Below are 25,645 nucleotides of genomic sequence, written 5' to 3' on the forward strand. Positions count from 1 at the left end.
GTTTGGAAATTCAGGTTGCTCAAATTCGAATGGTGAAATTCAGATCCCAAAAAAATGCACAGAAACACGGTTTGAAAACTCGTAAGTGAATGAATTTTAAGTAAATTATTACAAACGTTTTTTTATTCATTTTAGTACAAGCTTGAAAATGTATTAGAAAACAATGGTAATTGTTTATTTTGACATTACGGCTTTTGAAATCGTGTATTTCAAGCTTTTCAGAGTTATATTAGCCTAAACTAAGGCTCGTGTGTCAAGTAACGCTAACACACAAACGCTCTTCAGACCCGTGTGTCAAGTAACACACACAAACGCTATTCAGACCCGGTATAATGACACTCAACGGTAATGACGGAGCTAATTTGTGGAAAACAACAATTATAGTCAGCACATCACTTCGGGTATGTTCCAGTCAATAACTTGAGGAGTCTGATACTGTAGGCCTACTGTGTGACTGACAGCGACGAATGAATGGAAAATTAACCTAGCTTGATAGCCTAGCTAGCTAACTCTCTAGCGTATAGTCAAGTTGCCGTAGGCCTACAATCTCTAAATAGCATAGCTTGCTTCACTTCTAATGTAATAGCAATAGCTTAATTAAACGTTTAAAGTCATGTTAAATTTCAGGCCAAATAACTTTATTACCGAATAGCCTGGATAAATAACATGCAGGCACATGCTAGTACTGAATGTGATAAAACCCAATTAAGATTCGTCACTCCCACATTGCAATCTACAGAACCATGACGCTACAAGAATGCTCGGCGCGCAGCAGCATCGCATCCGGTTTTCAGACAGCGTCGAGCCAGGGGCCTTGGTTTTTCCTTTGTCAGGTAAACAATACACTCAGTGAGCATAAACATTGCTTATACTTGCACCAGCACGCAATGAGTTTAGTTCTGGCCCACAGCTAACGTTAGGTCGTTAATTACTGTGTCATGTCTTCAGTTAGATGATTGATTGATTTAGCTACTGCAGACTTCCCAAGTCTCCCGGAAGGTCCGGGAGTCTCCCGCATTTCAATAGCGGATCCCTGACGCCCGGAAATGCAGTACAATCTCACGGAAATCGGGGATTTTGTATTTCGTGCGAGCGAGAGACTGTCTAATGGTCATTTCTGGTAGAGATAGGTGTATATCGCGCGTCCTGATTGCGTCCGGGGGGGGGGGGGGGGGTACGTGCAGGTTGAGGGGGTACATCATGAGTCTCTGCAGGTTGGGATGTCTGCTACTGTATTGAAAAAACATCATATGGCAACATTTCTTAATTGGTCACTGCAAGAGCGTCATATCACCCTTCAATCTAAACTAATCAGTTCAAATGTGATGAACTAATGTAGGATCTGGTTGTCCAGGAACTGCATTTCTGATTGTCAACCCACAAGAACTTCCAGAAGGGCTAGAAGAATCAGATGTTTTTGACAGGATTAAGAAGTTTGTGCAGGTCCACCGCAACAGTTTCCTTCTTCTGCAAGCCTCTTTTTATGGGAAGAAGGAATTGGAAGCCTTATCAGTGATTCAACAAAGGTAGATCCCATAAGGCTATAATGATAGACTACTTGTTGAAGTCGCACAAATCTAGAACTCTTAGAATATAGAAAATACATACTACTGCTACGAAAAGGATCATTAAATGCACACGTGGACCTTCAACCAGTAGTTGTGTAACAATGGTGGTGCCTTGAAACGTAACGGTAAATCATTGAGTGTATTTGTTAGAACGATCCGGTCATTCGGCCCAGTTTTCAGAGGCACTCTGTCTTACAGATTCCTTGGCAGCAGTCTCCGTGTCCTGCCTGTTCGTAGCCATGCCGACGCAGTCAAGGGAATGCTCACCATCGCTAAGGTAAGAACAAAAGTCGGCGCTGCCACAGGATCAGGTGGGTGTGACGTAAACAAATCAACGCCAAAGAAGAAGAAAAAAAGCAAGAAACACAGAACACCAAAATAACGATTTCCCTCGGTAATAATGAATCTAGTTCGTGGAAATGTGATTTCCCAGGCGACCAGTAAGCCGTATGTGGAGAGAGTGAGGGAGATGATGTCTCAGGCCCGGGCACACATCATAGAGAGCAGCCCAGTGTGGGAAATGCTCCGAGACCGAATGCTCTGGTGAGCAGCAGGCTTGTGGTCGCAGGAACCACGTAGGTGTCAAGACCCTCGACCATACAAACCTGTTTCTGTTTGATGTTAAGGTCTCTTTAGATGGCGAGGCAGAGATCAGTTGTGTGTTCCAAGAAGGCAGTGCTGAGAATTGTCGTTGATGATGGACAATAAAGAAAGCGCTTTGTGAGGATTTGGTATTTTATTCACAGGCTGAATAGAAACGTAATTAGAAACATTGGAATAGGTACTCAGAGAGTGATTTAGAAGGAAGCAACAAAGTAATGCTTTTTTGTTTTTATTGCTGATCTTCTTTCTCTTCTGTAATCTCTTCAATGCGGAAAATAAGGCTCTCCATCAGATCAAATGTGACCAACGCGCTCTGCAGTACCTGAGTCCAAAAGAGTAACCGTTAATCATTATCTCATACCGTGGTTAAAAATAAACAAGAAATGGTGACATGAAGCCATGTTTCATTTAGGCTACCTGATACTGGATCTCAGGGGGCATGTCGGACACCTTTTCCTGTTTCACGGTCATGCTTTTGACCACCATGCTTGTTTCAGCCATTCTGGCCTCTTTAAGCAGAGAGAAGGAGGAACAATGTATTTACGGACAAGAAAACAGTTAACTAGGATTTCCCTTCTGTTTGAGGGGACCGTGTGGGTGAACAGAGTATGTGTACCTCTTGCTTGTATCTTTCGGTCCTCTCTCATGGTCTTGACCTGCGCTAAGTAGTAAGATCTTGACATGCTCAGGCACACACGCAGTAGCTTCAGGAAGTCGTCCTTAATCTTACACAGCTCCATCCATGCCCCTCTCTGGAACAGAGGAGAGGGTCAGGACCAGAGGGGGGTCGGGACCAGCGGGGCGTCAGGACAAGAGGGGGTCAATGCCTTGTGTTGTCTTGAACGTCAGATATAGTAGGTGTTCTAACCGCTAAGCGACTCACAGTTCTCTTCCATTCCGTGTCTCTGATGACCAGGAGACGTAAAAGATTCAGAGACTCCATGATCCTAGGTGGAAAATAAAATAACGTGGGTAACATTCATGGAAACGTCACTTTTAAAGACCTGTCGTGGGTTTTTAATTTTCATAGAAAAGGGGGAGGATGATAACAGACGCTTAGGGGTCAGTGCGACTGACCTGTCCATGCCGTGTAGCAGGTCAGTCTCTGGGCCTTGGGGCAAACACAGCACCAGGCTCAGCAGGGGGAGAAACTGGTCTCCCACAAACAGGTCGTTCATATTACCTGGCTAGAGGCACATGGACACACATAGGGGCTGACACACTTCGCAATGGGATTGATTTAATCATTCTAGTCGGGCTAGTAATCAGAAGGTCGCTGGTTCGATTCCCGGCTGTGCCAATGATGTTGTGTCCTTGGGCAAGGCACTTCACCCTACTTGTCTCGGGGGAATGTCCCTGTACTTACTGTAAGTCGCTCTGGATAAGAGTGTCTGCTAAATGACTAAATGTAAATGTAAATGTAATCATTGCTGTTGTGTGGATGAGGCACATTTCTAGTGCATCTCTTTCCTTACCTTCATGGAGTATTCAACTTGATTTTTGATATTCTTGATCACATAACCCTCTACTCCTGCATGGTGAGTAGTTTTTAATATGCACCTGCAACATGAAATGTAAACTTAAAGGTCATTGGCTGTGAGGAATTTTTGTAATATGGCATGTTGACATAGTAGTTTAGAATAAGTCAACTTTCTTTTCAATTTTGTATCGAGATAAACATCTAACCTGAAGAACTTGTGTTTTGCCTCAACATCCAATTTGTCTATGAAGAGCTGGAAAACCTTTAGACCTCTTTCTCTCTGGTAACATGAGAAATAAAGTGATTAAAGAGATTATTTTACAGCATCTAAAATAAAAACTGCCTTTTTCAAACAGCATTGTTTTTACTTACCAAGTGCTTGATTGGACAATCAGTCAGGATTTGCACCAGGTTCTGTTTCGGGTCAAAAACAAAATGAGTGACTTCATTCATTGCACAGTGTAATGTGAAGTCTTATCCCATATCTTGACTGAATCACCTGTGGAACTGTGTAAAAAGTATTCAGCTCCAGCAGCTCAACAGGGAGGCTGCGGTTTTCCACCAGCTCCAAGCTTTTGGCATACAAGGCCTGAATGAAACAGAGAGCCAAGAGGTTAGCATATAACCTCTAGCAGTACTACTCAGTGGTATCTGACATTTTTTACCACTGCGTCCTTACCAAGCCTTTGAGTAGCCAAGATTCATCCTTCCTGTTGGGAGATGAAGAAAACACAAACTTTAAGTCTGAGTCTAGTTCAGGGTATTACATCATTAACATGTTAAGCTAGTATCCTTTTAAGAAGTGTAGTTGACGAGATAAAATACCTGCTCAGCAACAGGTTGATATATTCCATGTTGCACTGCAGAACGAACACAGGACTGAACAAAGAAAGAAGGAAAGGGTTAAAAATTCCATCATCATGCAAAAAAGGTTTTAACCCTTGTGTTATATTCGGGTCATTCTGACCCATTAGTCATTGTGACCCACCGTCGTATTGCGACAACTTTACCACATACAAAAACAAAGTGAAGCCTTTTCTTTTAACCGTTGGGCTCTCAGACCCCCCACATTGCAAAGGTTAAAATTAAAAATTAAAAAATTGTTTTTGTATTGGGTAAAATTGGGTAAACACAACGATGGTTCGTTATGAAACTTTGGGTCATGTGACCCGAAGGCAGCACGAGGGTTAAAATAGATCCCAGACGTTCTACTCGTATATTAACTGCAAAACGTTGCCATGACGCCGAAGCGCTCAGGTGAGATCTCACCTGAAGACGGCTGGGAAGCTCTCAATGCTGATGAACTGGACGAAGATCAGGTACGCCAAGCAGGCCCGAGCCTGGACCTCCCGAGTGTCGTCAGCCGCAAGGTTCTTCCTCAGAGAGCCGTAGAACAGGAGATCAGGGAGAGACTCCTGAACGGCCATGAGGGTGACCTAGAATCAGTACCAAATAACCAGGGTCCGTGTGTCAGTCCCGGTGATAAGAAAAAGTGCACGCCAACCTCAGACTGTTTGTCTTTTAAAGTCATTTTAAAAGGGGGAAAAAAGAAAAAGGATATCCTGGCCTCACCAGTGTGTCTCTTGCGTAAACCCACATGGGTGATCGTTCCGTCGTGGCTTGGTCTAGTTGTGCCTGAAGGAGAGGCTCTCTAAGGCTCTCCATACAACTGTGAGGGGATAAAAGACGTCCCTCGTCAACAACAAGCCATCTGCTTCATCTCTGTGGTCTCCAGCCCCGACACCACAGCATGCTTGTGGTGTCGGGGCACCACAAGCATGCCCTTCCCCCATCGAGCTTTACTCCCAACAGACACCCCTGGAGGACACCTACAACTTGAGGAGCTCGGTCCTCAGCCCGTCGCCTCGAGAGGAAGCGCCGTCTCCTCTCCTCACCTCCTCCACGAAGGGCCTCAGGAAGGCGGTGAGGGCGGCGCAGCAGCGGCACAGGCCGTACGCGTCGTCCGTCTCCTGCTGGGGGGTGTAGGGCACGGGCAGCCTGGACACCTGCTTGTGCAGAGCCGACAGAGACAGGCCCACCGAGGGGGCCTTGTCCTCCCCCAGACGCAGCAGCGCTTCGGGGACAAACGAGGACGTCAGTGTGGCTTGCTGGCTCTCGTCAGGGGAGAGGTGGGGTTACTACAGGAGGCAGCAGAGGGAGCCAGACACCACCTAAGCACAGCGTTGGACTACTGATCAGACCAAGGCTGTCCAGCCTTGTTCCTGGACAGCTGCCTTGCTGTAGGTTTCCTCCCCCGTCGTAATCTAGCCCACCTGGTTATTATAATTTGCTGGTTGATGTGTTAAATCGGGCAGCTCTCTTGGAACAGGGTTGGAGACCCCTGGACTAGACTATTACACTTAATCGTGTTTGCTTTGTTGTTAGATGGGCAGCTGTTAAACATTTTTAGATATTGCCTAAGTATGTGTGATGGGGAATATAAATTGTGATGTAAACCACAATTTATATGGATTTCTGTGCGAGCTAGCGGTTGCTAGGAGTCATTTCTAGGTCCTATTGTTACCTGTCTGAAGATGAGGGGTGACAACTGTGACAGTGTCTGCAATGGCATCAGGATGAATATCCTTTAATGGTTCAAGCAAAGCAAACAGGACCTCCTTTGGTCTGCATGTCTAGGTCGGAAAGTAAGAAAATAAACATGTACTCGTTGCTAAAGATTATCTCGTTGCAGGTTTACGATATCAGTGATTTTGTGAGTCGTTCCTCCTGCTCACCTTTGTCAGGTGTGTCATAATGATCTGACAGTCAGAATTATTCTTCCTCTGCGTCTCATTCACCAGAACTCCCAGGAGGCCGCAGCCCATAGATCTCACTATTTTCTGAAAGAGAGCCGCACCTGTTATGGTAACTGTTTAGACAACACTATCAAGCGCTAAGCTTTGTGTAGAGAGCGGCATGTACTCTTTTGGGTGTGATTTTGACTGCTTTCTCACAGGTTGAGTAAGTGCAAGTCCTTGGAAAACGTAGCAGCTGGCGGTTTCTATGAACTGTATTGGTAGAGGAAAGCTGGTTGTGCTACTTTGACAAAATCCTTCACTACTTAGTTGAAGTCCACAGATTTTTCATTTGCAAGTCAACTTCTGAAGCCATTCGAGTCTCTTTTAGCTCCTGAAAGGGGTTAGGAAAAACACTGACACATGCTTTGGGAAGTGAAGGCACCGGAGTGAGGGCGCCATGGGGATGAGGGACAACCAAGGGCACTTAAAGAAAGGCCATATCAAAGAGGGTTACCAGTGGAGCGAGAAATCTGACTGCATATCTACTGGTTTTCTCCCCCACACTTCTGGGTCAACAGGTCAACAAGCTAGGAGTGGTGGCAGAGTGGGGATGTAAAACAACGAACAGTGACCACTCACTGTTCGTTCCATTGGACCGGCTGTTGTCACTGACGACAGTAAGATGCGACTGTGTGTTCACAATGACTGGCCTTTGGGACGGTCAGCAGTCCTGCACTGTCAATATTATCTTTGTTCACGCCTTGGTACACCTCAGAAAGCAGTTACTCTTTATACATTTAATGTGGGATGGGGGTTGCGTTGATGTGCAGGTTACATTTGTTTTTCGTTGAGAAGCAGTTACCTGGTTTTTGTCGTCCTGAATGAAATTCAGCATTTGGGCACTGTCACCTTGAGCAATGAATGTGGATCCAACATTCTGGAAGAGCTCATGGTCCTCTGGTTTCAAACTGTCATCTGGGGTGTCTCGCTGGGAAAACGGTAACGGAAAGACAAACAAGGTCAACACAAGCCTGTTCATTTATTTGTTATCGGTCTCTTTTCAGGAAGCCAGTCCTGCTCAGTGCAACACGGTTGCGGCGTAGCTCGATTCGTAATCAAGAGCGTTAAGCTTTTCACCCAGGAATGCGATTTACTTGCACAAAATACAGTTAGGCTGTTTTTAAAAACAACATTTCCATTCGAGGTTTATCCACTACAGAACACGTGTTGTATTTTTCCTTCCATTAAAGCTGCATGTTGTATAAACACGGTTTCCTTCAGTGGTGACTTACCCATCTCTGAATGACATCATGGAACTGGTTCTCAGTCATTATCACCATGTCTCCACTGTTCTGACTTGGCTGACAGTCCTTACAGGGCTTCCAACTGTAGTTTACAATCAAGAATATCAACCCTCTAATAAAGAGCGCAAACCCTGTCAGAGGACGTGCAAGTAGCGTATCCGGCCAAGTGTGAATTTCATGAAAGGGTGTGTGTGAGACAGGAGGACAGTCGGTAAACCTCTTAGCCAGCTATGTGCCCGAGATGTAATAGGATTAAAGCAAAGCACTCCTACATGACTGCTGATAACAGAAGTGTCTAGAAGGCTGTAGTCAAGAGGTACTTGGCCACAATCCTTATGAGAGGCAGGAGGCATAGGGACTGTTGTGTTGTGCTTTCGACTAACCACCCCCACAATTGACATGGAATTAAACTAGATTGGATTCTACAGAACCAAACCAATATTTAGCAATGCCCACACACATGCTACAGTGGTATATGACGATCTGTTAATGTGTTTTTTTGAACACAAATCTGAGTCGTATGTTGATAAATTGTTCCACCGCCCACTCTCAAAGGTTTCGAAATGACGCGCCCCATCTCTGTCTCCTCCACAACCCCAATGTTTGTGTAACGTAATATCCAACAATCATGGACTTCCTGCCTGTCAGACGGCTTAGCGGACGTACGGCTCGGACCCTGATTTGAGATGAATAGGGACAGCAGCCTGTTTGAACAGTTGGATTTAGCCAACATCTGCCAGTTGGGTCGACACTCTGTATTGCGGCGTGATGAAAGCTTTGAACAAAAGCAGCAGCACGCACACAGCAAACAGACGGACACTTGTCGGCCCCTGATTTTGTCCATCTTAATTGGCGACTGCTGACTAGGTTTTGACACAGGCTGGTGCTAGTGGGGAATATCTCTTGGGTAGATTGTCACTTTGTATCATAACATATTTTCTTATTTTCCTTTTGTTGTGAAGTCTTTGAGAATGGAATCCAACCTTGTGTTTGCAACGTGACTTTTTTGTGTCTTGAGAGTCTAAGGTAATGATTACAGAGAAATTATTTTTTTATTGGTTAAATAATCCATAATATGTATTGTAAGACAATACTGTACACTTTGTGTTTTCCCACTCATGGATCCAGTGCCAAGAATACAAAGAATTGTTCTTTTTTTCCAGCAAGGGAAAATCAGCTCAACTTCACATCAATATTTGATTCTTTTAGTCAGTGCTGTAGATAATAAGAGCATTTACAAAGCTTCACCTCTGGAGGGCACTGTTTTAACAAAGTGATCTGGGAGATTGTCGTCCATTGTGCCGTTAAGGGAGATTCGTAAAAGCTTTGATGGACTGAAGTTTTCATAAAAGAAAATCACTTTTCACATGTAATTGGAAAAAAGTCCTAAATGTCAAAAATAATTCTGGCCCTTCATTTCAGAAAATCTGTGATTCAATAATTAACATTAGGACCACTGTTTACTGAACAGATGTATATGGTACTAGTAACATCTTGTACAAAGTCCTAAATGTCAAAAATAATTCTGGCCCTTCATTTCAGAAAATCTGTGATTAAATAATTAAGATTAGGACCACAGAACAGATGTATATGGTACTAGTAACATCTCGTACAGTATATGGTACTTTGCCCTAGTTATTCTGTAGTCTGCATAGTACATTTCTGCTGCTTTTTCAAAGGCATGTGGGGAGTGTCCGCGTTCTGGTGGCCACATCACAGGTCACCGCTATCACATGGCCATGTATATTTAATTGGCAGAGCAACAAGAAAACAATTGTGTAACCCGACTACCTAATAGATTCATTGCTGTTTTAGAGGAAGCAAACTAGGTGTGCGGAGGTTTATCTCCAGAATGCTGCACTATTGTACAATAGACATAGAATTACAACGCATAACTTTTTTTTTTAATGTGTAAATAATAACATGACTAAATGACTAAATGTAAATAATAAAACCAGGTTATCAATAGTAGAGGTAGGTTCTAACTCAATGGCCTTCTAAATCCATCCTTGCTTAATTTCAGTCAAATCCCCTTTTACTCCTGTCATGTTTTTGTGCTGTTTCAGCTTCCAGCTGTAAGATATATTGTGTGTAGAGCTTTCAGGTCAACACGAAGTCTCCTCTCCTCTATCCCCTAAACCATATTTATTTCCTTGGTGACCTCTTAGAGAACACAGGCTTGTGAGTGGACCATTTACCCCTTCAGCTCCCATCCCATCCCGGGGTAAAGGACCAGCCCCAGGGACAGCACACATCACTGCGGTCGCTCACCAGACGTCGCCCCAGACCCATGCTGCTTGTCAACAAAAAAAGCAGAAAAAAAGAAAAAACACCCGTCCATGTTTAGTCCACCTCCCTCAGGTCTCTGCCGTCGCTGTGGTGGGGGTTTGATACATCTGATTTCAAACACAGATATGCTCTGTTTTGATACAGCGTAGATTTACCGTTTGGATTGGGGATGGCCGTAGGAGCACCAGCTGTCGACAGCAAACGGTGAACGAGGCACGGAAATGTGACCTCCGTGTAGCGAACGGCACAGGGAAAACCGAACTGTGAATTTTCGCGGTAGAAGGTTGTAGAACCGTCCACGACGAGAGGTTCCTCTCACGGTGAACTCTTAAGTGTCTTTGTGGGTTTAGGGCTTGGAAGGGCTTGGAGTAGTTTTGAGGGAACAGAGATGCCCTGGCAGACCGGGCTAATGGAACCCCTGGTCTCACAAGGGAACATTCTGACCCTGGCCCCATTTTTGCAAAAGCTTTGCCCCCCTGTACCAAACAATTCAAGGGAGGGGCTGTAAGGGAGGGGCCTGTCTGCGTGTGTGTATGTTTGTGCACATTTGTTGTGTGTGTGTGTGTGTGTGTGTGTGTACATAAGTAACTGCTGTTGTGCGTACGTTGCCTGGCCTTTTTTTACGTCTATCAACAAGCCGTAATGCTGCTTTGAACTAACAAAGTGGTGTGAGCTGAAAGCCACTGAGGAGCGACACAAAGGCGTGTTGGTCTGGCTCTCTCCTGGACATCAGCATCTGCCTGTCAACAGGCGCTGCCGGGGGAACAGCAACAACAAATCCATACCGACCGTAGCGCACAGCCTTTACCAGAGCCCGCACGCCCTTTTGTAAATCGGCATTTTGATGACAATTACCAGTGTCGACTTGTTCCCAATCAATACACAGAGAGAGGGGACCTTCACAGACACAAGTAGCTGCCTCCTCGCTCCTGTTTCTCTGAGATGTGTCGACTGACACCCTGTCTGGCTGTGATCAATACCTGGCGTGTGTCACGGCTCACAGGCATGGCCGGGTCCACTCTATCGTGGTGTGCGAGGCTTGGTTACCCCCGGAGACAGGGGCCCAGACTAGGCACAACTCCCCAGGGTAGAGGAATCGGAAATGTTACATGTGAACTGGCTGTCAAAGCGATTTAGTCACGGGCCCTCTCTATAGTGTTTAGAGATGCTGACACTGTGTTTGGGGTTCCTGTGTCTCCTTGAGAGGAATGGAGGCTTTTAGGCTTTTTTTGTGTGTTTTTCTCTTTTTATCCGTTTAAATGCTCGCTCAAGTGTTAGAATTCCTATTTCAACTGCCAGGGATGTCCCCCACCACCTCCTACCCAGCTAGAGGGCCTTCCCTCAGGCCTGCTGATCCTCTGCCTTCCATATCACTCGTTCTCATATCTTTTATTTTGCTTTTATTATGGTAAATAAAAAAAATAGGTAGTCAGAATATTTATTTTACAGGTGAAAACAAAGTAGAATCCTTATTTTATTGTGTTTGTTTGCTATTTTTTGTCTTGTGTAAAGGATTTATTTGAGTTTCAATTATCATCTTAACTGACCATGGGGCTATGCACCTTTATTCAGTGTTGTTTGAATGCTCGAGCTGGGTGGGGCACATGGAGGAGAGGTAAAACTCTTGAGTAGGTCTGGCCAGATCAGATTCTACTTGTGATCATTAATGTTTCAGATGGTGCCAGAGGGCGAATGGGAGAGTCACAGCCCAGCATGGATCTATTTCCTTTTACTGTGGCTTTGTCATTTTGGAACAATCCAACTGTACACACAACCATGGCAACCTGGGCCTTCACAGCCAGGGAGTTTGGCAATATAAACCCCCCCAAAAAAAACAGGAAAACTGCTTAATAATTTGTATTCTCAATGTCGATTATTTACCATTACCGTTGTAATTAAATTTTTCATATTACATTACGTAGGGAGTCAGGTGGCTGAGCGGTGAGGGAATCGGGCTAGTAATCCGAAGGTTGCCAGTTCGATTCCCGGTCATGCCAACTGACGTTGTGTCCTTGGGCAAGGCACTTCACCCTACTTGCCTCGGGGGGAATGTCCCTGTACTTACTGTAAGTCGCTCTGGATAAGAGCGTCTGCTAAATGACTAAATGTAAATGTACATTGAATGCAGTGGCATCACTTTCACCTCTCTCATCATTTGATCAGCTTTACTATTTTCTTCTCCAATCATTTCAACTCAGTCACCCGTGTCATGATTAGTCAACACTTTTATCTCCGGGAAACGTGCAGGATTTCGTTTTTTAAATTATTATAATATTATTTTTTTTTACTCTTTGTCAGGTTTTTTTCTGGGTTTCCTATTGAGTTTGTGCGTCCAGTGGATGGCCTCTGGGGCTGGTAACTACTTACTGGCTCTCCCCCCTCCACGGCTGTCCCCACGCTGGCATTACTGCGCTTTGATCCTGCTGCAGTCTGACACATGACCGCGCGCCCCCCCTGAACAGGCATTAGCCCACACTTCAGCGAGCCCAACTTCTGTGCCTCCCAGGTCCTCCTCTGCTCAAATCATTCATTAAATCAGAACACAAAAAGTAACTTTACTTGAATGCCTCGGCATAAATATTTGATTATCGCTGAGAATAAATCTTTAGCATTTTGTACTCCTCTCTGGTTCTCGTTCTCCCTTATAGATCCCCAGTTTCTCTCTCTCTCTCTCTCTCTCTCTCTCTCTCTCTCTCTCTCTTCCCCCCCCCCCTATTTGGCCACATGCACACGCTTGGCTTGGTCATTTGTGAAATGGATCTTATTAATTTTTCAGAGAGATTCATAGCTGCAATCAGACCTGGTTAAGTGAGGGACTGGATCACCAAGCAACATCCAGTGCCTCAATGCCCCCTTTCAGATCGCAAGCTGTTTGCAAGGACAAAACTACTACAGATACGTCCACCAGTGATGCAGAGGGAGGAGAGGTACTAGAACACCGTGACGTGACGCATCACATCACGTTTTCAGGTCGGGAGGCGACCGATAACAAAAGATGAAATGTAAGATTCGTAAAAGCCTTGCGCTGTAGACGCCACGTAGATGACAAAACGTAAGTGGTGTAAGAACCTGTGTCCTTTATGAATGACGAACAAAGTGAATCAGCTCTTACATAAAAGGCTTGAAAGCTCTACCTGTCACTTGCGTTCTGTGGATTTCCGTGTCACATGTTCTACATCCTCTAAAGAGCGCCCTTTTGTTATCAACCCTTTTAACAGAAGTGAATCCTTTTAGCACAATGCTCGGGATTCATTTGTTATTAGGCAGGACTTAAAATAAAGATGAAACAAAGCTGACACGACAAGGGACCGGTACTACTGTAGACAAGGTAAGAGGATTTAGGAAGGGGGAAAAAACATGTCTTTGTGTTAGTGGAAGGTCCATCCCGAACACGGTAAATGTGTAGAACAGACCAGAGAGTCCTGTCTGCACCAATGGGAGCAGAGGAATCTGAGGAGTTCTGTGGTCCGAGCTGTGCTGTAAACCCCCCCCCCCTTCTGTTTTTCCTGAGTGACAGCTCACATCCAAATAGTGTAGTGATATGTAATGCTAAATGAACCGGATAAACATGTCTTTAAAATAAGAAGACCGCCACACCAAGCCCCTCCTCCCTCCCCCCCCCCCTTTAAACTGGTGGTCCTCTCCCCGGACACATGCTGTTCAGGGCCTTGGACTCTCCGAGTAGGGCTAATGGAAAGCTTTCAGGGCACGCTTGTCTTGTGTGGCCTCAGCGCAGCTCTGCTGTCACTAGTGTACGGTCACTGCTAGTGGGCTGGCCCATTTTCTCTTAAGAAGCCCACCCCCACCCCCCAAACCCTAGTGCACACACGAACACGCACACATACAAAACACCTCACGCCAGCCTCTCTGGAGTGAGGAGGAAGTCTGACAGTAGCTTAGGGACTTGTCATGTTAAACAGGCCTGAAACCAGTAAGGGCTTCTACCGTGAGCATACAGGACGTCCCAGAGCAGACTGTTTCCCCCCGGGGCACAACCAAGGTGTCACGTCAAGATGGGACAGTCTGGAGAAGGACCTGACCCTCTCCCATCAGCAGTAGATCTTCGGCCTTTTCAGTGCAAGAGAAAACATTGGATTATTCGCAGGATAGGAAACCAATAGATAACTGTAACTGTTGTATAAAAATAAAATGTAATGACAAACATGTTAACTCTTGTATTTCAAATGCTTTATTGTCTTCATAGCTGTGAACAGTTATAAACAGAGTTCAGTGTGTGTGATAAGCCAGGTTAATGTGGAGGGAGAGCCGGGTGAAGCCTGGGTCGGGACTCAGAGAAGCTGTGTATGCCTGGCCACCTCTTCCCCCCCCCCCCCCCAGCCAGCGTGTTTAGGCTGTCATCTGCTAACAGTGGTATCTCTTGTTATAATTTTTTCCCCCTATTCTCCTGCCTTTTCTTTCCAGATTCATGAATAATTTGTGTCTTCGCCTTGCTGCTTGATGACAGCTGTGCAGTTGGCTGGCAGTCTATTTTTCGGATCAGGTGAATAATGAATAAGGCGTTGCAACAAAAGAGCCAGCCCCAATATGAGCCCTGCACCCCTACCCCCCCCCTCCCACACACACACACACACACACACTCTCACCTCCTCCACAGTCCACCCACCTCTGCTGTCCTGACAGTCAAAGGGGAGGAGGCAGGTAGAGGGTGAAGCAGTGCTCTATCTCTCTCAGAAACACCCTATGCTCTTACCTGCTAGCATAATAGACCCAGAGCTAACCAAAGGGGTCCCAGCAACTAACAACGGCACAAAGCGCTTTTTGGCTTTGATGCGATATAACAGACATTTTTTCCTCTATGCTGGAATCAACATATCCTAGATTCTTGTGGAGGGTCAACTAAGCTACAGAGAGATGTTTGTCCGAACAGGACTCAATGAGATTTTGTACTGTATTTAGTATTAATAAGGCTATAGGCTAAACGAATATGATTACAGTGTAGATGTGTACAGTGGATGTGTACAGTATGAGTAGTTGGCTATGTAACACTTAAAACTATGAGCAAGGCTGTGAATTACCTCAATTGAGAGATCTGAAATGGTAAAACCAAAGCATGCCTTAAAGATCTCTTTTATATTTGATGCGTTATTTGACATCAATAATAAATTGTTCAGACCACCAGAACCGGCACTGAATTCTCGAACTGCACATGTACAGTATGTTCTCCATGTCACGAGAGGCAATGGTTGTAGAACAGTCAGTTCCAAGCGTGTTTGTGCAACACGTATTGTTTGTGTGTGTGTGTGGGTGTGTGTGTTGGAAGGGGATTGAGAATCAGGACCTGGACTCGGGCCTGGATTCCGAACCTCAGAATGCAGTACTCTGATTACTCAGACACTCAAAATCGATTGAGCCGTTCCAAGACTTTTTCTATTCATATTTGATATGCCTGGGGGCTGTGGGGTAATGCTCTGAAACCAGCCAAGGGCCTTGGAGGAAAATCTGGCCAGCCTAATGGCTTATTTGACTTTGCTTGAAAAGCCTTCACCTCTCTGAGTAAACCACGGGATGGGAGCAACTGAGACTAGTCTACTGGGCCTACAGTAGCACACAAACGAGCCATTCTGTTTCCGTAAAGTCATAGTTATTTTTAAGGGGGGTCAAATATGACAAACTGTGATTCACTGTTGATCTGAATGAAATAAATATTTGTTTTAATCCACAACAGAGTGAGACTTTTGATGAAAAAACACAACAGCATTCTGGCACAAAGCCATGTGGAACCTTGATTACACAGACCGTTTGATTTAAGCTCCGAGTTGTACGTGACTTGGGGGTTAAAGAGCTTGAGGCTACCTCAGAGTGTTTAAGGCACTTAATGGAAGGGATGCCTTTCTTCCTGCAGAACTCCCGGCTCTTCGGTGAATCTTCTTACCAACCAGGTTGACAGTTGGTGACAGTTGATGGACCAATGTGAAAGTTGGGGGCCAGTCACACCAATCACCAGTCAGTGAAAAGACTGAATCAGTCTGATCTTGGAATACTTGAATAAGGAAGTATAATTGTAAAGTAAATTTGACAAATAACCTCAATAATTTGACAATTATGGAATTTGTTTGAGTAGTTCATAAAGCTTAGAATGTATGGAGGGCTAGACCATCATACTGTTCATACTGACAGATGATTCCCGCACATATACTCACACACACACTCTCTCTCTGTGTATCTCTCTCTCTCTGTGTCTCTCTCTCTCTCTCTGTGTCTCTCTCTCTCTCTGTGTCTCTGTCTCTCTCTCTCTCTGTGTCTCTCTCGCTCTCTCTCTCTGGTTAAATAAGCGTGCATTTTCCTGTAGTCCTCAGTCTAGTCATCTGGGGGTTTAAAATATTCAGTATTTTCGCAGGCCTGAATGTTATAGGATTTGGGGTTAACTGAACCATTAAAAATCCTTGTGAGTCAGTGATTTCAATCAATGTAAAAGGAAGACTTACTGATTGAGTCGTCTCACTCTTGCCTTTTTAGCTAAAATCATAACAATGGCGGTCAACTTAACCTTGGACACACTGTAGAGACATGGCAGCTACTGTTAATAAAATCATGATGGACAATGAATGAATTAAATGTATACTATTTTGAATATGTATTATCCCGTCAAATATGCTGTGCTTCATCGATGTGCACCTTCTTATGCTTTGTGATTTTTTGTTGTCCGTTTTGTTTGTTTTAAAACAATGTGAAAATGTTGAGTCAATTCAGGGGTCCTTACATTAAAGTCAATGTTTTGGCAGATGAACCCGAGCAGTGCTTCAGATTGAGATGTTGCCTGTGTGCCTTTGATCCTTGCCGTGCCGTTTTGGGTCTGACTGTAGATCCACAGGTGTAATTAAATTCCGTTCTCAAAACTTTACTTCACAAACAACGGCCATAAAAGCATGTGAGTAGTCAAACATTGCCAAGTTGGCAATGTTTACGGTGCAAACAAGTGACTTTGGACTGCAGAGTCAAAACAAATAACTTGTCTGCCAGATGACAACTGGCAAAAATTCCATACTATACTCTTTGAATTCTATACTCCAAATATTATAATAGATTACATATATGGTACTTATAAAATATTTGAACGTGTGTAATATGTGACAAAAGGTATGGTTGATGTTAGACGCTGTTTTGTATTTAATTTATGTGGACAACTAGAGGGAAAAAAACTAAACTTTTTTTTATAAACATCAACACAAATTGGCTTGGTAGGCAAAATGAATAATTCAAGCATGGACATAATCTTACTCCAATCTTTCCTGTCTGATGCCACCTGAAAACGATGCCTGTGACACCATGACATGTTGTGGTTTCCTCTCAGAGGTCAGTAAAATAGCCAAAGGCAAGAAAGCACTTTATAGAGCTATTAGTCCGTTGAGCAAGGAATAAACGAAGTCTATGCGTGCCTTGCATTGTCTCCATAGATTTTTTAAATCAATTTAAGACGAAATAACTTATTTAAACATTTATCCATCGCAGTCCATCCACATTCACTTTACCACGACTGCAGACCTGAGGATCGTGTTGGAACAAAGGTATCAATAGACTGTATAGGCTATTGTTTGGTTGATTTGAAAATAAAATAATTAATTTTAGTTCCTGATTTCTAATTCAGAAGAGCATTTTATTGTTATTTTTACTTCTTAATTTTTGGGGTAATCAAGACTCTATATCGTTATTTAAAATGCATTAATATGGAATAGGCTATCGTCAAATATATTGAACGCTCAGAATTCTGTTCACCCTGACTGGATTGATGAACACTATCACAAATGTAAATCAAATAGGCCTACATAAAAATGTTTTCATTTAAATGTTTTATTCAAACAAGAATATGTTAAATAAATACGGTTTGACATTTATAAACAACATCTTAATATACAGAAGCTGATATTCTCTATAAAAAACAAATGTGCAATTTGAAAAGTAGGATGGAAACAACATGGCTGAATTAGTTTATGAAAATTAGTAGGTGAGCTTATTCTACTGCTCTAATAGGCTATAACCATCATTAAATCACATTGCCTAGCATTGTGTATATCATGTTTTGCCCGCATTCAAATCCTTGAACTGAAAACATAAATAGGCCCTGCCTACATTCTTTGGAGAAACGCTGATTTTACGAATGTCAAAACACAATCGCTTGGTTTGTTTTATTGTTAATCCAGTTATTTAGGCTTGTATAAATATTTAGGGTTCAGACAGTTCCGCCCCAGGGTTTCGGAACAGTTTTGACTTGAACCTAGACTTATCATAGCATAGAATGTCATCAACTTCGCCATAGCCTATTATGCGTTTGCTGCCAAACAAATCCGAATTATTGTAGAAAAATGTTATACGAAAGTCGAAGACATAGTTTGTCCTGATATAACAAAAGGCGTGTTGCCTTACATCTTTAAAAAGGGTAAGGATATACATTCTTAATTTTCACTCTCTCCGTGTTCTCCAGGTTCCAAACTTTCAATAAAACCACATTTCCCTAAGGTGTTTTTGGAACAACATCGGTTACAGAACTTCAGGTTCTTTCAGATTAAAAAAATGCTGAAAAATTACAGGGGATGGAAACTTTTTTCAAGTGGTTCGTTTTTTTTTTCTTTTCAATTAGTTCTATAGCAATTAACCTAGTTCTATATATATTCTTAGTGTTCGGTGTCCTGGTCCTTAGACTGTTTGTGGATATGGCTTTTCATTTGAGGCCATGTTGTGTTTCTTTGTGCCTTCTTAAGTCCACTTTCCTCTGGAATCCCTTTCCACAGAGATCACAGCCGAATGGTTTGAAGCCCGTGTGTTTTCGGCTGTGAGTTATGAGATTGGAGCTCTGACTGAATGCCTTTCCACACACCTGACATTTATGCGGCTTCTCACCTGAGGAATGAAAACGTTTACATTAACCAGCATGTCAACTTGCATTTCATAAAGACGCAATTGCCAATAGCCTATATATCCTATTGGTAGGCTGGTTTTAAAAATAGATATCGAGTCTACTTGCCTGTGTGGATGAAAGTGTGCTTTTTCATGTCTGATTTCTGATGGAATCTCTTGCCGCAAAACTGGCATGGGTAAGGCCTTGTGTCAGAATGGATGAGAAGATGCGTAGACAGGGTGGACGACCTTTTGAAACTTTTGCCACAGATTTTGCAGTCAAAACTTCTTTCCTGTTGAGATATAAAAAGTGTAGGTTTGTTTTCAATTAACACCTGTAACGCCACGGGGCAACGAGTGAAGCCAAATCGTTTAAATACAAGTTAACATGCGGAGTTAACATACTTGTGAGTGCACTGCTTTGTGTTGTTCGAGACTGACAGCGTGCCCGAAGGTTTTGCCGCAGATTTCACACGCAAATGGCCTTGTCCCGCTGTGCGATCGGCGGACATGAACCTCTAATCCGTGTGGAGTCGAGAACACCTGCGCAATAAGAAACAGTATAGGACATACAACTTAAAAGGATGTAGAAAAAAATACAAATAAGAAAGTGTGTTTTGAAACATCACTAACGACAACGTAGAATTGAAGTCGCTTACCTTGCTGCATTTGATGCATTTATAAGCACCATTAAGAATAAGACGTGAGCACAGCAAGTCAGTCTTGATTTCAGAACTTTTGCCATGAATGTTTCCTTCTGTAAACAACGCGGGGATAGCGTTTCTCTCGAACAGGCCGGCGGAAGCCCTGTAATCACTGTAATTTTCTGCTCCAAGATTTCTCTCTGTAAAGAGGGATTGTTCGATGCTCCGGTCACTATAGAAGCCTAGGGGTGGGTTCCTCTCCACGTCAATGTGGTGATGGTAGGGCTGGACCAGATGTCTTGTATCAGATCCCGGATAAGACGTGCTCCAAGCATAAGGCCGAAACGGTACGGCAAAGGGCTGCGTCTCATCCACCGAATGTGATAATGATTTCTCGGAATCAACTGTTGGAAGTGAACGAATCTGATTAGGGCATTTAGGTCTGGACGCATGGGCCTATGTAGGCTATAGGTTATCAGTATTCACACAAGCGACTATAAATATGTAGGATATGAAATAGACTAGACTATTAACTGGGCATATCTCTGAATGCAATTAGACTGGCTATGCAAATGTATAACTTTTTGAATGAAAGATTGTCTGTTATTTTATTTATTTTATTATTTGTCTATTTTAGGTAGGCTAGCCTAATGATAGGGTGTCAGCGGTCCGTGTTCTCTACCTGGTGAAGCTGAGGGTGATGGAGGCCGCCACAAGTCTTCATAATCTGGAGACCGATCGCACACACCATCCCCACAGCTGTACGGCGACTTGGAGGAGAAGTCACCGGTGTCCGCCAGATAAGAGTGCGAACTGAACCCGCTTGTATCGATAGCATCTGTGTCCTCTGGAAATTTACTCTCTGTAGTCAGATGTGAGAAGGAAAAAAAACTAATCATTTCGGCTGTGTAGTGACCAAAGTGAGAAGCATCCATTTGTGAGGAAAGAGGATAACAATTAAGTAGGCCTACATTTGATTTCGATTAACTGAGACTTGCCTACAAAAATGTGTAGCATAACCCTTAAACGTCAATAATGCCAAGTCTCAGCTATATCCTTAACACGAACATAGTTGCATAATTGTGGAATAGGTCTTTAGTTAGAGTGGTTTGTTTTGTGATTAATAGGCGAGTTCCGTGGAAATGTGTCACGAAAAGATTTTCTATCCAAAAAAAACATAGAAAGGAAATGGGTGGCCGACAGCTCGTCAGCACCTCACATTATTTTGTCAGTTAAATTAACTAAACTTTTTGTTTTACCATTCTTGTATTTTTTAATTCCTTTACAATTCCTATGTAGCCTATAGCCTATCTGATCAACATAGCCTAGCCAGAAACGTATGTCCACATACCTGCACATATATGTGCTAATACCGTATCCAATCTGTTGTTGTCATCTTCTAAGGACCGGTGCTGGTGATAGCTGTGGGCTTTCTTACTCTTCACCAAAAATGACCGAGGCATGATTTGTCGCCTCTCCTCGTTCAGCCTTATTGATATATCCAAAATCACTTGTGATCCAGAAATCTGCAAGTTTCCCGGGTGCAGCCGCTATTTTATCCCTGAAAGGATTTAAAGACCACTGGTTGAGATGCATGGTCATGTAAGCTATAAGAGATTTTGGATAAGGAGGACGCATGCGCAAACTCACCCTCCCCGTCTGCCAGGTGTTGCGCGGGACAGGTGCCCGAGGAAGCGCTCCCTGCCGCCTCGCGTCTGTGATTGGTCCACCCTAGAACAAACGCAAGGCAGCTCTCGCGGATCAGACTCTCCATCTCCAGGGGGAATTAAAGCCCATGGCAATCAGGATAAGTGATACACTGCTTTATCAATGTGTTACTCAATCCCTGGTTCCGGGGGGCCCGAGGAAATGTGGAGACAAGCAGAGAGCCAGTCTGGTGTAGCACTAAGAAATTATGCAATGTGAGTTTTAAATAGTACAGGTTATATGCCATGGGGATTTTATAATAGCCTAACTGCAAAATGCGCTTTCAGGTTTAAAACTTAATCCTTAAAATGGGCTAATGTTTACGTGTGGATGGGCCAATAAATAGGCCATTTATATATAGCCTATACCCGAGATGAATCACGATTATATTATTGACGATAAATTGTGTCAGTGTTTGGGCTACTTATTTCTCAACAAGGTAGGCAACTATTTTTGTTTTGATAGTCTAGAATTTCTGACTTTCAGAACTGCATATAGGCCTACCCTATTCTTAACAGCAACAGTCACTCTATAAGCCTGTAGGCTAATCGCAGTTTCGTATTTCTTTTCGTAACTAATATTTGGTCTGGCCTGCCAGTAACAGAGGTGCTCTGTTCACCTGTCACACTCGGTACGATTATTGCCGGCTGAAATTCAATTGCGCACCGAACCATATCAGCTCTCGCACCAGACAGGGACTGATACTTCTCCTTGCCTACAAGATTTGACAAAGACGGCGCGTGCCATCAATTCATACATGTATTTGATATCCTACCATATCCATAACATTGTACATCTTAGTTTGATAGTTGTCAATTAGATTATCGTTTGTCGTTAAGGTAGGCTATGTCACTATCCTCTATGATACAAATTATTTTTTCTTCTGCGACATGACAGTTTTACGACCAGGTGAAAACCATAATAATAAACTATTTTGTAGCTTATAGCCTACAAAGAAACAGTAGGATAGCTAAATATATAGGCCTAAGATATGGGCTGATGAGTTTATACTCTGCTAATTAGTCAAATGTTGGTTTAGCCTACTATTGGACAATTTTAGCATTGATGTGCATCTCAATCCTCCCTCTCCTAGTATGGCCATTATCATTGACACGAGAAACACGACCCTTACAGGAAATCAAAGCACCAGGCCCTATGTAGATTAGACACATTACCACAAGACATCCGGGCCTACATTTAGTTCGAAAAGATATGCAGGCTGCCGATAAAAACGAAGTCGTAGGCTATGGCTCGCCACAAACCACTGATGCGTACCTTAAACCCGTCACGTTTTTTTCTTATCTTCAAGATAAGAACGCCATTGGCTACTGTTTGCCTAATTGTAGAATGCTATAATAATCATCATTATTTACTATTAGTTTATAAAAATATATTTGTGCATTATGGCCGCATTTGCTGGTGTGTCAATAATGGCAACAGGGCAGGTGACATACTTATATAAATTAATAAAAAAGTTTGTTTAAATGAGAATACTTTTCAAATATATATATTTTAAAACGTTTGCAAAATACGACATTCAGCCTCACTGAACGAGAGTAACAACGAGTTTTATCCGATACAGTGGATGAATGAAAGAATCTCGCCATTAGATCAAATCTGAAATTCAAATAGCATAGGCTATGTAAGTAAACAATGCTGCATAGGTGATGCAGTTAAGTAAATTATTCGATCATATTTGACATGTTATGGGCTAAAGCTTAACGTAATTGTGCCAGAAATATCAAAACCCAGTGAAGTCTTGTAGAAGACTTATTAAAAGAAAAAAACGGAATAGGTTTGATAAATTACAAACCTGCGTTGAGGCGGGTGTTAAATCTTAATAAGTGACCTCTTCAAGGCGCGTCCGAATTCAAAATGCAATTTATCATCAAATTGTAGGCTATGCTGTCCCATTTGAACATTTGCGCACTGGAAGAGGGCGACTAAGTTTCGGCTTTTGAAACCAGTAACTTCCTGAACATCTTTCAGCAACCAGATTCATTAGCAAATCAAATGTTAAGGAAGAAAGCGAGGTCGAGCATCTCACCGCAGCGAACCGCAATAAATTGTTAACAGTTTGCATAAAGCGTTTATGCCAATGTGTTTAATGCATGTTATAGGATAATATGAACAATGGCGTACCAGTGAAACAAACATTGAACGATGACACCATTAATTTTATACAAGTAGGTCTAAATGGCATTCTATCATATACCGAATCCTGTCATTGAGTTAGTAATCCTTTATTTTTATCTACACGCAAGATTAATTATATTTAAATACAAAATATCGTAAATTGTAACCCCACCTGCGCACACAAACATTGACTTGGCTTTCAAATACTCATAGGAACATATGATAATTTATCAAATAGTTTATTTGTGAACTCATCACACACAACAATGTCACACGTTTTCAGTGTGATAATCATTCCATAGTGTTAAGGGCAGCCACACGCTGATCTGTCCGTACTGCATTCCACACTGTCTGAAAGTGCCTGAAAACGCATGCCTCTTCCAAGCAACTTATTCCATCGGTGATCGCATTAGCACACTCAAAAAAAGAAGTTAGCAGTGCATTCTGGTAGCTGAACCTACAGCATATCTGACTATCCCAAGACCAGTCTGATAGGTTGTGGTTTGGATTCAATCACAGCTAGTCTTAACTGGAAACGGGGGCACTTGTTTAGTGTTGTAATAATTTAGAGAGTCTGATGGCCTTATTATAGATAACTGTCATTTTGTGTGACAGTGATGGAGCTAACTTAACAACAGGGCCTATGAAAAAGACATGGACTTTAGTAACATTAGACAATGCTTCATCTCTCCATAGTGAACCTTAACTCTCTGTATTTTCAGACAACTGTCTGCTGTAAAACACTCCTCTACCGGTATGAATGTTCCCCCGGGACCGTGATACAGTCAGAAGGCGTGTACAATACACTTTTGCACAACGTTGTCTAAGTCGAATGTTCCCCAGATGATCTGGATGCCCACTTGACATAAGCAGCATTACTTTTCTCCTCTTGATGTGTAGATGATTCACTTTAACTAGTATCATGCTCCCATAACACAGCATGCCAAGATATTCCAATAAAGTTAAGTGATCCGTTATTCCTCAGTCAGGACTCGTCCTGCCTGCTACATACATGAATGCGATCTGAAAAAACGTGCTGTACAAAGACACAATGTTTGTGGAAAAAATGCGAACCAGCCCCCGATGGCCTCATTAACAAGACCTCCAACTACAGAAATAAAGTCCCTTTCGTCTGAATCGTACAATACATTATAAACATCAGATATGCAAGAATTCATCATTAGATACATATTTTCAAGTTAAAATGGAATTGGGGGAGGGAAAAAGACAATACAAGCACATTTACATATGTACACAGATGCAAGATTCAACCTGACCTCCTGTGGGACACACTCAGGCCAACAGGCAACTCTCTCCAACTCTGCGTTGGTTGATAGGGTCTTGCTTTGATGCTGGGCTCTCTGACAGATTCATTAGTACTACATTAGTGACAAACATCTCTCTCTCTCATGTTCCGCCTTAATAGGTCACTTAGAAAAGGAGACATTTATTATTGGTGTTTACCTAAAACGTTACATTGACAAAAAAATAAAATAAAAAATTGAATGAAGTGTGTAATTGTAATCCACGTAACGTTCCATTAGATAGTCTCTGTGTTGTACCTAGTTGTGGGGCTGAGGGAGGGGCGTGGCCTGCTGGTTGCTTAGCTGGGATAGGCTCAGCCCACCAAGATGGGTCTGGGGTGCTTAGAAATCTCAAACCTGGTTGGTGCTCCTCTCTTATACTGTCAATGCCCAGAGCACTGCATTGATATATTCAGCTGAAAGGTTTTGGCATAAATTACAAAAAAAGGACACAAAAACAAAAAAAACAACAACAAAAAACGGTTAACTCAGACAAATACAAACAGAGGGAAAACTCCACAGGTGTGATTCTAACATGATTCCTAAAAGTGTGACACGATCGATTTGGAGCATTCTCCGCTGTCGAGTCCTAGCCCGTGCGTTCTCCCAGAGCAGCCAACCAATCCTGCTTCCCCCCCGCGAGTGACGAGTCCTGCGGGGCCCCGCCCCCCCCGGGCCCGGTCACACCGTGGTGGTCTTGTGGTTGCCGTTGGAGGGCACGGACAGACGCAGGCCCTCGTCCTCCTCGTCCTCACTGTCAGAGTCCCCCAGGTCGGGGTGCAGTCTGAGGCGACTGCTACTGCTGGTGGTCTGGGGGCCCAGGTGGGCGGGGCCCAGGTGAGCGGGGCCCCGGACTCCGTCTTCGTCGGAGGACTGGTACGACTCGTCATCCACCACGTAGTGGTTGACGATGTGGATCCCGTCAAAAGTGGGCGTCTTGACCACGCCCCTCTGGCCTTTTAGACAGCGGATCTGTGGAGACGAGAAGGAGGGGCTGTTTGACGGAGATCGAGGCAAAC

At 43.3% G+C, this 25,645-nt stretch overlaps 4 protein-coding genes across 12 annotated transcripts in view; 1 reads left to right on the forward strand and 3 right to left on the reverse strand.

The window, feature by feature from the left end:
• Positions 1 to 40: 40 nt before the first annotated feature.
• LOC134012879 (protein SPO16 homolog) lies at positions 41 to 14,454 on the forward strand. Of its 5 annotated transcripts, none has more exons than XM_062452544.1 (5): positions 41 to 81; positions 740 to 833; positions 1,355 to 1,526; positions 1,767 to 1,845; positions 2,002 to 2,300. In XM_062452544.1, exons 2-5 carry the CDS (start codon positions 758 to 760, stop codon positions 2,113 to 2,115), a joined length of 441 nt encoding a protein of 146 aa, XP_062308528.1. In that variant the 5' UTR covers positions 41 to 81; positions 740 to 757; the 3' UTR covers positions 2,116 to 2,300. The 5 variants fall into 5 exon arrangements, with proteins under 5 accessions (XP_062308528.1, XP_062308530.1, XP_062308526.1 ...); XM_062452546.1 differs by lacking the exons at positions 41 to 81; positions 2,002 to 2,300 and adding exons at positions 310 to 401; positions 14,405 to 14,454; XM_062452542.1 differs by lacking the exon at positions 41 to 81 and adding an exon at positions 310 to 401 and having other exon boundaries at positions 2,002 to 2,301.
• On the reverse strand, positions 2,274 to 7,884 carry LOC134012878 (glomulin-like). The gene is made up of 18 exons (XM_062452540.1): positions 7,682 to 7,884; positions 7,252 to 7,377; positions 6,387 to 6,491; positions 6,176 to 6,284; positions 5,485 to 5,725; positions 5,224 to 5,320; positions 4,921 to 5,087; positions 4,477 to 4,530; positions 4,331 to 4,361; positions 4,151 to 4,240; positions 4,024 to 4,065; positions 3,858 to 3,931; positions 3,647 to 3,731; positions 3,249 to 3,358; positions 3,055 to 3,118; positions 2,788 to 2,923; positions 2,589 to 2,680; positions 2,274 to 2,493 (listed from the first exon to the last, which is right to left on the reverse strand). Exons 1-18 carry the CDS (start codon positions 7,727 to 7,729, stop codon positions 2,401 to 2,403), a joined length of 1,764 nt encoding a protein of 587 aa, XP_062308524.1. The 5' UTR covers positions 7,730 to 7,884; the 3' UTR covers positions 2,274 to 2,400.
• A 3,370-nt stretch (positions 14,455 to 17,824) lies between the features above and the next one.
• On the reverse strand, positions 17,825 to 21,030 carry gfi1ab (growth factor independent 1A transcription repressor b). Its single transcript, XM_062452961.1, has 6 exons — positions 20,831 to 21,030; positions 20,162 to 20,341; positions 19,495 to 19,883; positions 19,241 to 19,378; positions 18,963 to 19,128; positions 17,825 to 18,838 (listed from the first exon to the last, which is right to left on the reverse strand). The coding sequence occupies exons 1-6, from the start codon at positions 20,940 to 20,942 to the stop codon at positions 18,660 to 18,662; spliced, it is 1,164 nt and encodes a 387-aa protein (XP_062308945.1). The 5' UTR covers positions 20,943 to 21,030; the 3' UTR covers positions 17,825 to 18,659.
• A 2,515-nt stretch (positions 21,031 to 23,545) lies between these two features.
• Positions 23,546 to 25,645, reverse strand: part of evi5b (ecotropic viral integration site 5b) — a 28,443-nt gene continuing 26,343 nt past the window's right edge. For all 5 annotated transcript variants that reach the window (XM_062452957.1, XM_062452954.1, XM_062452956.1 and 2 more), the window contains one exon: positions 23,546 to 25,598. In XM_062452957.1, the coding sequence (XP_062308941.1) occupies positions 25,308 to 25,598 (291 nt within the window). In that variant the 3' untranslated portion in view covers positions 23,546 to 25,307. The remainder of the gene's footprint in view (positions 25,599 to 25,645) is intronic.

The sequence above is a fragment of the Osmerus eperlanus genome, chromosome 26 (assembly GCF_963692335.1).
Source record: "Osmerus eperlanus chromosome 26, fOsmEpe2.1, whole genome shotgun sequence".
Taxonomy (NCBI): Eukaryota; Metazoa; Chordata; class Actinopteri; order Osmeriformes; family Osmeridae; genus Osmerus; species Osmerus eperlanus.